The 13,610-nt window shown below is 46.5% G+C and overlaps 1 protein-coding gene across 3 annotated transcripts in view; it reads right to left on the bottom strand.

The window, feature by feature from the left end:
- Positions 1–13,610, bottom strand: part of PXYLP1 (2-phosphoxylose phosphatase 1) — an 80,322-nt gene that overhangs the window by 29,576 nt on the left and 37,136 nt on the right. The window contains exon 1 of one of the 3 annotated variants that reach the window (XM_010595982.3): positions 12,941–13,597. The exons of the other annotated variants lie outside the window; for them this stretch is intronic. Coding sequence (XP_010594284.1) covers positions 12,941–12,971 — 31 coding nt within the window. The 5' untranslated portion in view covers positions 12,972–13,597. Of the gene's footprint in view, positions 1–12,940; positions 13,598–13,610 lie in introns of those variants that run through there. 3 annotated transcript variants of the gene reach the window in all.

The raw sequence follows: 13,610 nt of genomic DNA, 5'->3' as shown, positions 1-13,610 counted from the left end.
CAGCCTGCAAGCTCAGGTCCGTTAATCTCCCAAGCCTGTTGTTTCTGCATCTGTCTGTCCAGCCATCCGGAATTTATTGAGCATCTGCTGGGGACTCAACACAGATTCAAACAGACAAGGTCTCTGCCCTCATGGAGCTCCACCCAATTGCGGAGGGTGGTCAGATACTAAATAAGAAAAGGGGAACAGGAAGCATATGGACCTTAAGGGGAAAATGGGCTCAGTTGCGGTGCCTCCTCACTCCTTGGCCTTTGGTTTGGGGTGTGCAGGTGTGGAGTGGTACAGTGAAGAGTTAGATATAAAGGAAATACTGGGAAGCCGCCACGCGAGTGGTCAGTAACTGTCCCCAGCCAAATATGGCCTTATCAACAAATCTTGGGATGTGAGTGGCTCACAGTCAACACTATGAACATGTCTACAGGGAGATATCTCATCTAATGATGATTTGATTATGTTCATTTTTGTTTATTCTATTGATAGTCCCCACAGAATTGAGGAAGGAGGGAACGAGTCCCGAGTCAAGGTCAGAACATAGCTTCAGAACACAAGTTCCCAGGCCACAAGCCTCTGTCTGGCCTTGGGCCTCAGGTCAGCTTAGCTACTGCCATAAACTCAACCACAGGGTCAGCAGGTAATGATAGAGCCAGGTGTCTGCTGCTGCCAGCTCATTCCTTGGGAGTCATCTTGACTTGCACAAAGACAGGTCTTTCCTCCAGGGTGCCAAGCCAACACCATGGTCTCCAGCCATCTCCCATATTGAGGCCCTGGTTCAGCACAGAGGACAAAAATCTGCCTACAGATCAGCCTTCTTCCACCTTAAGAAGCTACTTATGCAAGCCCCTCACACTGTACTTCAAAACTGACTTCGACAGAGCACTGTGGAGTGCCCCCATTGCTGGACCACCTCATTGTCCCCCCCTTCCTTCTTTGGGGACAGCCCCATAATCCCCCATAACAACTCTGTGGCCTGGTGGGGGGTGTCAAGCTGCTCCTATAGGACCCTGTCCTTGCCACACTGCCTGGTCCTAGGATGAGGACCTGCCTCTAGCCAGCTGTGCCAGTAAGGGCCCTTTCTAGAAAAGAGAAGCTTCCCCATACCCATTTGTAGTGGGAATCAGGCAACTTCTGAACCCACCAACCTTGTGTGGTTGGGTTTTCAACTGATTACAGAGACACCCTGGCAGGTTACAGTTAGGTATCAGGCACCCATGGAGTCCCTGGGTGGTGCAAATAGTTAAACACTTGGCTACTAACCAGAAGATTGGTGGTTCAAGTCCACCCAGAAGTACCTGGGAAAAAAGGCTTGGTGATCTACTTCTGAAAAATCAGCCATTGAAAACCCTATGGCGCACAGTTCTACTCTGAAACAGATGGGGTTGCCATGGCAACTGGTTTAGCAGGCACCCACAGGTGTTCCAATGAATGTGAGCATGATGCGCATTAATGTATGGGCTCAACTCTGTCTCCACTGCAGAGGCTCAGCTGCCCGAAGAGTCACACCACCCACTGCACTAGCATGGAGACTCCTGGGGCCAAGGTCCAGCCCCACCATCTGCTTTTTTTTTTTTTTTATTATTGTGCTCTAAGTGAAAGTTTACAAATCAAGTCAGTCTCTCATACAAAAATGTATACACACCTTGCTATATACTCCTAATTGCTCTCCCTCTAATGAGACAACACACTCCTTCCCTCCACTCTCTCTTTCCATGTCCATTCAGCCAGCTTCTGACCCCCTCTGCCCTCTCATCTCCCCTCCAGACAGGAGCTGCCTACATAGTCTCATGTGTCTACTTGACACAAGAAGCTCATTCTTCGCCAGTATCATTTTCTATCCCTTAGTCCAGTCCAATCCCTGTCTGAAGAGTTGGATTTGGGAATAGTTCCTGTCTTGGGCTAACAGAAGGTCTGGGGACCATAACCTCTGAGGTCCTTCTAGTTTCAGTCAGACCATTAAGTCTGGTCTCTTTACAAGAATTTGGGGTCTGCATCCCACTGCTCTCCTGCTCTCTCAGGGGCTCTCTGTTACGCTCCCTGTTAGGGCAGTCATCGGTTGTAGCTAGATTACTGTCTAGCTCTTCTGGCCTCAGGCCGATGCAGTCTCTGGTTTATGTGGTCCTTTCTGTCTCTTGGGCTCATAATAACCTTGTGTCTTTGGTGCACTTCATTCTCCTTTGCTCCAGGTGGGTTGAGACCCATTGATGCATCTTAGATGGCCATTTGCTAGCGTTTAAGACCCCAGAAGCCACTCTCCAAAAGTGGGACCTGCCATCTGCTTTTGACCTTCCTGGCTCCAGGGCCTGCCTTACCCTTGTCAAGACCTCAGCCCTGCACTGGTCACCTCCTTACAGGACTACAGTCACCTCTTCCTCGGGGCTCCTCTCCTCCAGGACCACTGATGTCTCTCCTCAGTCACCCCTGCTGCCACAGTTGTCCACGGCTCTGAACACAGGAGGAAGCCAAGTCTTGGCCCTGCTACTTCTTAGTCTGTGGCCTTGGGCAAGTATCTTTCCTCTCTAAGCCTCATTTCCTTCATCTGTGAAATGAAGATGATGATACTGACATCAGGCTTGTGATGAGGATGAGGGCAACCTGAGGTGTCACCTGTAAAGCACTGTCCAGTGCCAGAGTGTGGTAAGAGATGAAGAAGTGCCATTTCTACATCCGTCCCCATCATGTGATTCTTCCTACCTCTTAAGAGGTACTTCTTTGAAATAGAGATTAGGAAAGGATGCTGACCCTCTGAGCCCATGCATCGCACAGAAGCACAGGAGAGCCATCTATTTCTCCTCTCAATTCTAGCCGTCTTTTTCTGACTCCCTGAAATGCACTGAACTTATCCAAGATGGCGCCTTCTCATAACTGAAAACACCCCCAGCCCCTCCCCTAATTTCTCTAACTCGCTCCTCCCAATAATCCAAAAGGCTCTTGACTTCCATCTTCTTCACTGATCTGCCAAGGAATAATGACTTGCTTTCTAATAGGCAATTCCCACAATTCCCTCAGTGCTCCTCAACCCACTAAATTATCTCAAATGCCCAATGCTGTCTCTACCTTGTACTGACCATAACAAGGGTGTGTAATTACCAAACGTAAACCAGGACCACAATACCAGAGCCCCCAGTTCTGTTTCTTGCCTTAGATCATTTGCTCTTAGAAGCAGGGGGTAGGAATCATGCTTAGCAACTTAGGAAACATCCAGACGAAATGTGAAAAGCCAAGGCCACATTTGTATACTTTCAGGTACTTGGCTTTGCATAGACAAGATTTATCAAACAACTGAATCCACTTTTCTCTTTTCAATCTATCCACTTTGGGCCATGCACACACCAACCTTTCTCTTTTATTTTTCTTTCCCCCTACGACTACAAAGTTTTCATCATTAAATAAGGCGGTCACACTACAAGTTCTATAAAACAGACAGAACTGTACGTGCATTATACAAAACACTCTAATATAGAACAAAGCAGTATTTGCCTTAATGATGTCCAATCGGGTACTTCCTCTCTCCAGAGTTTGTTGTTAGAAGTCTTTGAGTTTTCCTTATTCTTAATTTGACTCCCCCACCCATATGTCAGTGTTTTGTACTGTGGTGGCTTGCCTGTTGCTATGACGCTGGAAGCTATGCTACCAGTACTTCAAATACCAGCATGGTCACCCCTGGTGGACAGGTTTCAGTGGAGTTTCCAGACTAAGACAGACTTAGGAAGAAAAGTCTGGCAATCTACTTCCAAAAATTAGCTAACGAAAACCTTATGGATCACAACCAGAACATTAATCTGACTTGCTTGCTTTGCGCATGTCATCAAGAGGGATCAGTCGCTGGAAAAGGACATTATATTTGACGAAGCAGAGGGCCAGCAAGGGTGAGAGAGATTCTTGGTGAGATGGATGGGTACAATAGCTGCAGCAATGGAGTTGAACATGCTGGCCATCTTGAGGATAACACAGGATCAGGAAATATTTTGTTCTCTTGTACATAAGGTCACCATGAGTAGGACTTGACTCAACAGCAGCTATCTTCATCTAATATTGTTTCAGGGCGAACCACATTAGGTAAGAATCTATTAAGTGCTGTTTGTATCTGTGATGAGTTTGGCCAAATTCAAGGAGCCAGAAGCCATAGCAGGAGGGGCTCACAGCTTAGGGCTCGGGACTCAGTGACTCCTATGAGGCCAGAGCTCCTTGCTCTAGCTGAGCAAGAGCGCCTATCCCCCCTCTGCCCTCACCCTCCACACCTCTACTGGGACCTGGGCAGACCACCGGGAGGTGCCCACCAGCACCTGAGCTTCAGCCCCAGGGCAGCCTCCCAGAGGTCAGAAAACCGCCCCCTCCCCGCCCCCGCTCCTCTAGGGGTCGCTGGTACCCTGCCTCAACCTAACAGGATTCTCGGAACTAGATGATGCGAGTCCAGTTCCCAACTCATGATGGAAACTAAAAATAAGAGCCATCCCATTCAGGACTGGCCCTGAAAAAGAGTTATGCCAGACCTCATTCCTAACCATTTTGGGTCCTGGGTCCACACCTCCCCCTCTGCCTTTGAGACTCTGATAGAAGCTATTGATCCTCGCCCCTGCAAAATGATCACATACACAGTCTTTTGAATTTGATTTCACAGGACCCCAAAAGCCCTGCCTGGACAATGCAGAAACCCCTGGAGTCAGGTCAAAAATCCAATTTACCTAGAAACAGATTTTCAATTTCAACACACCCGAGAAAAGATTTTGAACGAATTTTCTTTTTTCACATGAAAAGAGATCCTTAAACTTCATGAAAATACACATTCATCCTAAAAGTCAACGGTAAGGTGTAAAAAGAAAGTAAAAGTCACCCATAATCCTACTACCCAGAGAAACCCACAATGAACACTGTAGAGTCTACCGGTCCTCGCCTGTCTCCCTATGTGGAGCTGAATGCCCTGCCAGAGACTAAACCTGTGCCTGTCCCTGCCCAGCTGGGAATGGTGGCAAGGAGTCACTGTGGCCCGAGAGACTTAACCACCCTTCCCCATGAGGAATAAAGAAGCTTTCTGCATCTCAAGGTCTGCACTCCATGGAGGCCACCAACCAACTGTCCAGCAAGGTAGGTGGATCACCTGCCTCTATGTACAGGGTAGGGGATCCTTGGGGAAGCCACCTCCAGGAAGGTAAGGATGTGCCTGAGGGAAGGGCTATACCCTCAGGTGTGTGGACAGTTGTAAACCAAAGCCATCCTTCCTCTGGTAAATATCTGGGCTAGGGAGAGGGAGAGATGTGGCTAGGACCCAGGTCCCACAGGAAGCAGACCTCTCGCTAGAGGAGTCGCAGTTCCCCAGATGACAGAGGGAAAAGATGGAGGCAGGGAGAGGCAAGAGGTGACGCTGGAGCCTGATCCAACTCACAGAGAGGGGTGTGTGTCTCAGCCGACTCCCTGTCCTCCCCACCCCTGGACAGCCGGCTCTACAGGGTCACATTAAGGCAGGGGAGTCTGCGCTGCGGCGACTGCTTTCTTCATTAATGAGGCAGTTCCTTTGGTGTGCACTTAACTTTACCCTCTCCTAACCAGACAAACAAACCGAACCAGTTGCCATGAATCAATTCTGAGTCATGATGACCCCAAGTGTGTAAGAGTAGAACTGCAGACCTGCTCTATTGCGTTTTCAACAGCTGTGACCTTTCAGTAGTAGATTGCCAGGCCTATCTTCTGGGGCACCTCTGGGTGGATTTGGTTAGCAGTAAGCACGTTACTCTCTTATCTCATTGTTGAGGAGTCAATTCCAACTCATAGTGATCCTATAGGCCAGAGCCAAACTGCCCTATAGGGTTTCTGAGGCTGTAATCTTTATGGAAGCAGACTCTTACATCTTTCTCCTGCTGGTGGGTTTGAACCTCTGACCTTGTGGTTAACAGGCAAACGCTTAACCACGGTGCCACCAGGGCTCAAATTCTGTCCTCCTGATCTCTCATTGGAGCCCTGGTGGCGCAGTGATTAAAAGTTATGGCTGTTAACCAAAAGGCTGGCAGTTTGAATCACCAGCCAGTGACTGGAAACCCTATGGGACAGTTCTACTCTGTCCTGTAGGGTCACTATGAGTCGGAGTCAACTCTTGTCTGCTTCACCTCAGCCATCCTTCCTTCCAGGTAGAGGAGCCGCTATCAAGATCACACGGCTCCCCCTCTGACTACCAGTTACAGCATTTGAAGGTGGACTGTCTCATTTTAGTGTCTTCAACCATGGGCAGGAGCCGAACTGCCAAGACAACAGGGTGTGGGGCCTTGGCTGGTCAGCTTCGTTGGAGCAAACTCTGTCTGGGTCAGCTCCCTTCAGTGGCTACATCAACGTACACAGCCTACCATTTCCTCTCCTATTTTGTCTATCTCTTCTACAGTCTTAGTGACCTATAAATATTCTCCTGAATTTGCTATTTTTACTAACACTTTCTATTTTTACTAACTAGTCCTGATAGGTTCCTTGTCTGTAAAATGACAGATTCCCCTTTCTTATTAATACTGCTGACTCAATGCACACGAATATATATTCCTACATAAAAGCAGGACTATACCACGCACTTTTATTTAATACATTACAGAGAACCTTCCAAGTCAAATCAACACAGGCCTATGTAATCGCTATGGAGGACAGTTCTACTCTGACACACATGGGGTCACCATGAGTCGGAATCAGCTCGATGGCAACTGGTTTCGTTTTTGTTTTTTATATAACCATTAAGTAATGGCTGCAGGAGTGTTTACCGCGGGACAGTTAGAGCAGCCTCCCCCTTTTTTTCCTATTGTAAACAATGCTGCAACGAACTCTCTAAGACCATAAACTAAAAAGAGACAAGAGACAGACACAGAGAGAGAGAGAAAAAACAATGCCACTTTCTCCATCCTAGAAGAACTAAGAATGGCCCACATACGTCATATTTCCATCTTGGGAAGAACCTGCTACATAATACCCTCACCTCCCTCAATGCAAAAGCAGCACGAGCTGAAGAAGCTGTGATGAGAGCTGGTTTGTCAGCCTTAATTCTGTCACTCACTTACAGATTTTTTTTTTTTTTCAGTCATGGATAATTTAACTCTATATGCTTGTTGGACATAAAGAATTCAGAGAAAAAGCAAAATTAAAACTCCCAGAAACCAATCAAACAGAAAATAAATCTTCGAAAGAAGGATCAACAGTTAAAAAAAAAAAAACTGAATTTAATGGTTAATAAGAATGGTTAATGGTGACAGTTGAACAATACAACATACATAATTAATGTCGCTGAACTGTAAATGTGAAGATTTTAGAAATGGCAAATAACATCTTGTTGCAGGTATTATTTACCACAATTAAAAAAAAAAAAAAAAACTTTAGTAATAGTGATGACGAGGGAATTTTATGACATGACCTTTTATGACATAACCGTCATTCTCAATCTCTTTTTTTGCCTCCAACACACACAAAAATAAAAACCCATAGAGACCCTTACTGTGGCTTTTACAATAGAACCCATTAGACTCGTGATACTGTAAGGGTTGTATCCCCAAACCTTTGCCAGGAAAACACACCAAGATTTTCACGAATCCCCAAATTGACACACACGGGACTTTCTCTATGAGCTGTTCGCAGAACAGGCAGTAGAGACTGATGAGGCCCCCTGGCTGGGCGAGAGGACCGGGCTTGCTCAGCAGCTGAGGTGCTTGCTCTCAGCTGTTATTACCCAAATTCTGTGCCTCAGCAAAATTACTGCCACCATCAACCAGAAACCTTCAGGGTTTCCATAAAGCATTGAAATAGCACATGCTAACAGCCCACTACAAAGACGAAGCACAGGCTGAAGAACGAGGGTCTCTGAATAACTAAAGCAAGTGTTACAACACCCAGGCACCTTTCATGGCTTCCTCACTTCCCTACTCTGGGGCCATTTTATTTTAAATTTCTACCAAGTAGGGTTATTCCTTTTCCCAACATACATCAGATCCAAAGCAGCACATAAAAAAGGAGGAGGGTGGGGGCTGTAGGTGGCAAGGAAGGTGCCAGAGAAACCACTGACACACACACACACCTAGTTGTGCTGGGGCTCCGAGCTGCCCAGCTGAGAGGCTCAGGCAGGTGACCTGCCTCCCCAGGTCCCACCTCTCTGGCTGCTGCTGTTCTGTTTCCTTCACGGCCTCTCTTCCTCTGCCAGCCCATGAGTTCATCTTTGGCCCTCTCCCCTTTTCCCTCTATCTGCCCCATACAGCACACTCGGGGGCCTTAGAAGGTAAGGACGTAATAAAATAGGGAGTGGTGGGGACTGGGGCAAAAAGGAGTGTGTACACTCCCCCTAAAGAGGAAAGCCCCTCCTCAGCTGCTGGGCCCCAGCAACTGTCCCTGCAAGGGGGACATGGGCCTCAGGTGGCTGGAGAATCTGCCTTTTTAAAGAGGGGCTGTGAATTTATGTGAAATTGCCTAGTTTTGTTTAAACACTGGTAAATAAAAATGTAAAAACACTGCTTGGGCCAAACAAAACAAGGGCAGAGGGTGTCGGTCTGGAGCTGCTTCTACATGGGCTTGGGAGGCCTGGTCCTTCCTAAGTCTGGTGCAAACCTCAGAAAGGCACTGAAGGCCCCAAACAGGGGCTCCTGACAGGGTTTCTCTTAGTCTTCTGATCCCCCATCCTCTCTCTGGCAGGATACTGCACCCATTGGGCCCTCAGGTACCTCCAACATAACACTGCCCCAATACCCCTTCCTTATCATCTTCCCTCGGCCCACTCTTACTCCCGCTCCACTCCCGCCTCCTCCTATCATCGTGGCCTTGTCCCCCTTGGCTTCTTGCTCTGAGTGCTCTCCCTTGGCCAAGGAGGAAGCTGGGGAAGGGTATTCCTGGCAGACAGAGCATGTCCAAGCCCAGACAGCCAGCAGGCCTACTTGTTGCTCCCAGCCTATGTGTTTGGCATTTACCTCAGCCTTCAGCATGCTTATCCTGGATGGAGATGAGACATTTATACAAACGAATGAATCCATGAAGCATCTACTGAACCACCCAAGCCCGAATCCTAGGTATCGTGGTAGAGTTTCTCCCCCACCCCCACTTTTCACTCATCACCCTGCCCCACCACCAGTCGGCTCTAAAAACCTACAGAGCATCACCCCATCACCCCCAATGTTTCTTGGCTTTGCTGCTTCCTTTCCAGGGCCAATACCTTCATCCAAGCCACCACCAGCCTAAAACAGGGAGCCCTGGTGGTGCAATGGTTAAGCACTCAGCTACTAACAGAAAGGCTGGCAGTTCCAACTAACCCAGGGGCTCCATGGGAGAAAAGACCTGACGATTTGCTCCTGTAAAGATTATAGCCTAGGAAACCCTCTAAGGCAGGTCTCCTCTGTCATATATAGGGTTGCTATGAGTCGGAATCAGCTTGACAGCACACAACAACAACAACAGTAACACAGCTCCCCAGATGCTTCCCAGCATCACCGTCCACCAGCCGCCAGATGGGCAGTTTTCAGATTGTGAGTACCTTAGACTCACCCTGGGAGCTTGTTAAAAATGTGGGTTTCTGGGCCCCACTCCCACTAATATTCTGATTCTGTAGGTGGGGAGGAACACAGGAATGTGCTTTGTTTGTTTGTTTGTTTCTTTTTGGAGTATGCATTTTAACAAGCTCCCCCCCATAATTCTGATCAAGGTGCCCAAGAGGCCACACTGTGGCAAACACTGTACTACCGTGATCTTTCTGAGACACAAATCGGATGCTGTCTTCCCCTGTCTCAGTGGCACCCTGCACCTTCAGGATATAACGTGGTGTTGTGATGTGGGCCCCCAGCCTATGCTCCAATCTTACAGCTACATACAGTGACTAGCCTGGTCCTGCTCCCTCACCTCTGCCTTTGTCCACCCGACTCTGTCTGCCAGGAACACCCTTCCCAGCTTCCTCCTTGGCCAACTCCTACTCATCCCTCAAGAATGAAGTTCAGATGTCACCTCCTCTGGGATGTCTTTCTCGATCCTCCAGGCTAGAATAGGTTCTTGTCCCCTATTCTCCCACACTATCCTGCCAAAAATTATCTCTAACTTATTCTATTTAACAAACACACATGGAGTCCTAGGGAGGTGCAGATGGTAAACATGCTCAGCTGCTAACCAAAAGGCTGGAGGTTTGAGCCCACCCAGAGATGCCTTGGAAGAAAGCCCTGGCAATTGACTTACAAAAAACCAGCCATTGAAATCCCCGGAGATCACAGTTCTGCTCTGACAGACATGGGGTTGTCATGAGTCAGAATTGACTTGATGGCAACTTTTTTTTTTTAACAAACACCAATAGTGATTACTATGTGCCAGGTATTGTTCTAAGTGTTATTATAAATATTAGCTCATTTATTCCTTTAACAACCCTATGAAGTAGGAACTATCATTATTCTCATTTTACAGATGGAGAAACTGAGGCATGGAGTGAGTACACTGATGGCCCAAGGTCACATAGCTAGAAAGTGGCAGGACAGAGGTGCCATCCAGCTAGTCTGCATCCAGAATCCATGTTCTCTTCCACCTCACTGTGCTGCTGCCTCTTACCCATCCTAGCATACAACCCACTGTATCCCAAGTGTCTGCTCCCTGTACCCTTTTTAGGGATTAAACTCCCAGCCCAGGGCCTGTTACAGAGTAGAAACTCAAGGAAAGTTTGCTGAAGACCAAAGTTGTGCAAACTCATAATACTAGGGCAACAAGGAAAGATAAGTTCAGAAATCCTCAGAGTCTGAAGAGACTTTAAATGGCATCTGGTCTAATAACCTGACTAATATTCCAGTCCCCAGAGCACATTCTTTATAGAACCCTTCAGAACATGCACATTTCAGGGATGGAGAACACACCACCACCAGAACACAGCACCCACTGCACCTCTGGATGGCACTGACTTTTAGGAAGTTCCACCTTACGCTTAACTGAAATGCTCACCGGGGGTCACGCAGAACAGGTCTGATCCCTCTTGCACAGATGGCTCTTCAGATACGGAAGACAACCCTGGTTCTCACTTCTGTAAGTCAACCCTTTCCCCTTCCACCTGGGGACCTGAATCTTCTGCCCCCCTTCAACATTTCACTCTGAACCTATCTGGTCAATCAGGGTCCCGCCCAAGAGGCAGCCATAGGCCCAGTGTAGACTGACCCCTTCATGGCTGTCTTAATTACCTAGTGCTGCTGCAACAAAAACTGCCACAAATGGGTGGCCTCAAAAATAGGAATTTATTGTTTCTCAGTTTTGGAGGCTAAAATCAGGGCATCAGTTCTAGGCGTGGGTTCGTCCTTGTCTGTAGCCCTGGGTGTTCCCTCCGTGTCTCTTTTGGGACCTATGCCAGAGCACCAGAAGCTGCCAATTGGCACCTGAGCTTCCGCCCCAGGGCAGCCTGTTTCGGCATTCCTTAGTGTGTCTTCCCCACATGTCTCTGTGTCTATTCTGTTCTTTTTATAAGACACCTCTCAGAAGTGATTAGGTTTAGGACCCAACTACTCTGGTATGGCCTTATTAACATAACAAAGGAAACCCCTATTCCCAAACAGGGTCATCCTTACAAGTACAGGAGTTGGGACTTCAACATATACTTGGTGGTGGGGGCAGGGGGGACACAATTCAATCCATAACAATGGCCAGTCTACCCTGATCTAAAACAAGTAGGTATATAATAAACTTCAAAAGCTTTCTCCCAAATAGCTGAAGGAGCATTAGCCTTGGGAGCCTCTGGAATGCCAGGAGCTCCTGATGGCAGTGCACGTATGCAGGGACTCTGTACTGGTTTGCTTAACTAAAAGCACTGAATACACTTCCAGCAGTTTTTCCCTCAAAGTACCTCACCCTCACATCAACCTTGCAAAGCATCACCAGCTAATCCCATTTTACAGAAGGGGAAAGAGAGGCTCTGGGAGGTTAAGCCTGCCCAAGTGTTCATGGCTGCTAAGAGGGTGGAGAAAGGGGTTAGTATTCAAACCCAAGGCTGTGGATTCCAGAGCCTGCGTTCTTTTCACGCCGCCATTTTGGGAATGCTGGTTGGAACATGGCAAAAGTGACCACAAATAAGCATTAAGGAAATGCTGGCAAGTGGATGATTACAAATGAGCAGAGAAAAGTAGAAACCCAGCTAATCATTCAGAAGTCTTCACAGCCCGAAGATCTTGCCCTGTGGCGCTTAAGAAACCCTCAATTTGAGGAGTTATTTTTCTACTCCTGAGTTATTCAGCAAGATGTTGAAAGGTATTTATGCCTTACTCGTTCCCCTTCGACAATTCTCGTATCAGGAATTTCAGAATATCACTATTTTGAAATTCAAAAACAGCCAGGACTTGAAAATACGAATGCACAATTCATTAAGGGCTATTAGCATACAGCAGGTCTCTAATACCATTTAAAATTAACACTTTTTTGTGGGGGGAACTATGAGTTGTGTCTTAATTTTCCCGGTATGTTTTCTTTACTACCCCCTCAGTGCAGAAAAATGTCAAACACACCAAGTATGTAATAAAATATCTCTGGGTTCACATATACACTTTCTTAACTAAGATGAAGAAATGCTTTTTAAGCAACCTGATTTTTGACTTATAATCCAGCTCATAACTTTTTCATATTTAAAGCATTAGAAAAAGAAAATTACCAACAAGACAAAAGAAAACACCCAATCATTTCAGAAAACAGATAAAACCAGACTATTTACTTAAAGCTGGTGAAAACCAAGTTATATTTGATGGTCTCAAATATATTGCCTAAAATAATTATATGTTCAATTTGGTATTCAAAAATTAGTCAAAAGAAATGATGAAGAAAAAGTCCATAGATTATAGGGTCAAGTTGAAATCGTTAGCGTTGCTTAAGCGTAAACCTTTGCATTACGAATTAGTCCGGTTTCTTACACCATAATAATTAGCAACCCATAAAGCAACTACAAATACAGCAGTTAAAAGTCATTCCACAGAAAGGAGTAAATTCCAAAGTTACAGTTTACCTAGAAGTAGAAGACCAGTAAGAACGTCCATCTCTCTCAGTCTCTTTCCGAACTCCAACGTATCCAACAATAAAGAGCTCAGACCCAGCCAGGCTAATTTGCCCTGCAAAATTTCCCTTAAAAAGTATGGCTGAAAATTGGCTCTCCTAAAACAGAAGGTACTTTCAGAAGAGTTATATAAGCAAAACACACAGGCCAACCCAGTGACGTGGAAACCAGCTCATGCAAGAGAAACGCAGCGAACACAAGCAAGCCACATTCATGTCTTACGTAAAACCTGTCAGGTCTCACGAGAAAAATCAGGGGTGACTGAAACATTCCACCTCTCCAACCAAAGGATGGAAAATTTTTTAATGAAAAGTTGTAAACAACGAAAACTACTGAGAGTCCCACATGCTTTCTGGAAAGGGCTCATATTTGACAGTTCATTAACCATCTGGAGTGCCTTTAACCTTCTTAGGCCACTTTCTTTTGATCTCTTCTTATTTTGAAAGGATAGAGTGAGTATTTCTTATTCTCTTTACTATCAGGAATAGCCTATCATATGCACCAGGTGTATGCACGGGAATATGTCAGAAATTGGAGGGGGGTCAGGAAAATTGCTCAAAGCCACCTCCTCCAAATGCCAAGTCTTTTCCTACGTTCCTCAGCACAACCAGAACACCCTACT

The sequence above is a fragment of the Loxodonta africana genome, chromosome 23 (assembly GCF_030014295.1).
Source record: "Loxodonta africana isolate mLoxAfr1 chromosome 23, mLoxAfr1.hap2, whole genome shotgun sequence".
NCBI classification, from domain to species: Eukaryota; Metazoa; Chordata; class Mammalia; order Proboscidea; family Elephantidae; genus Loxodonta; species Loxodonta africana.
Note: the sequence above shows the minus strand (reverse complement) of the source record. Positions and strands in the feature narration are given on the sequence as shown.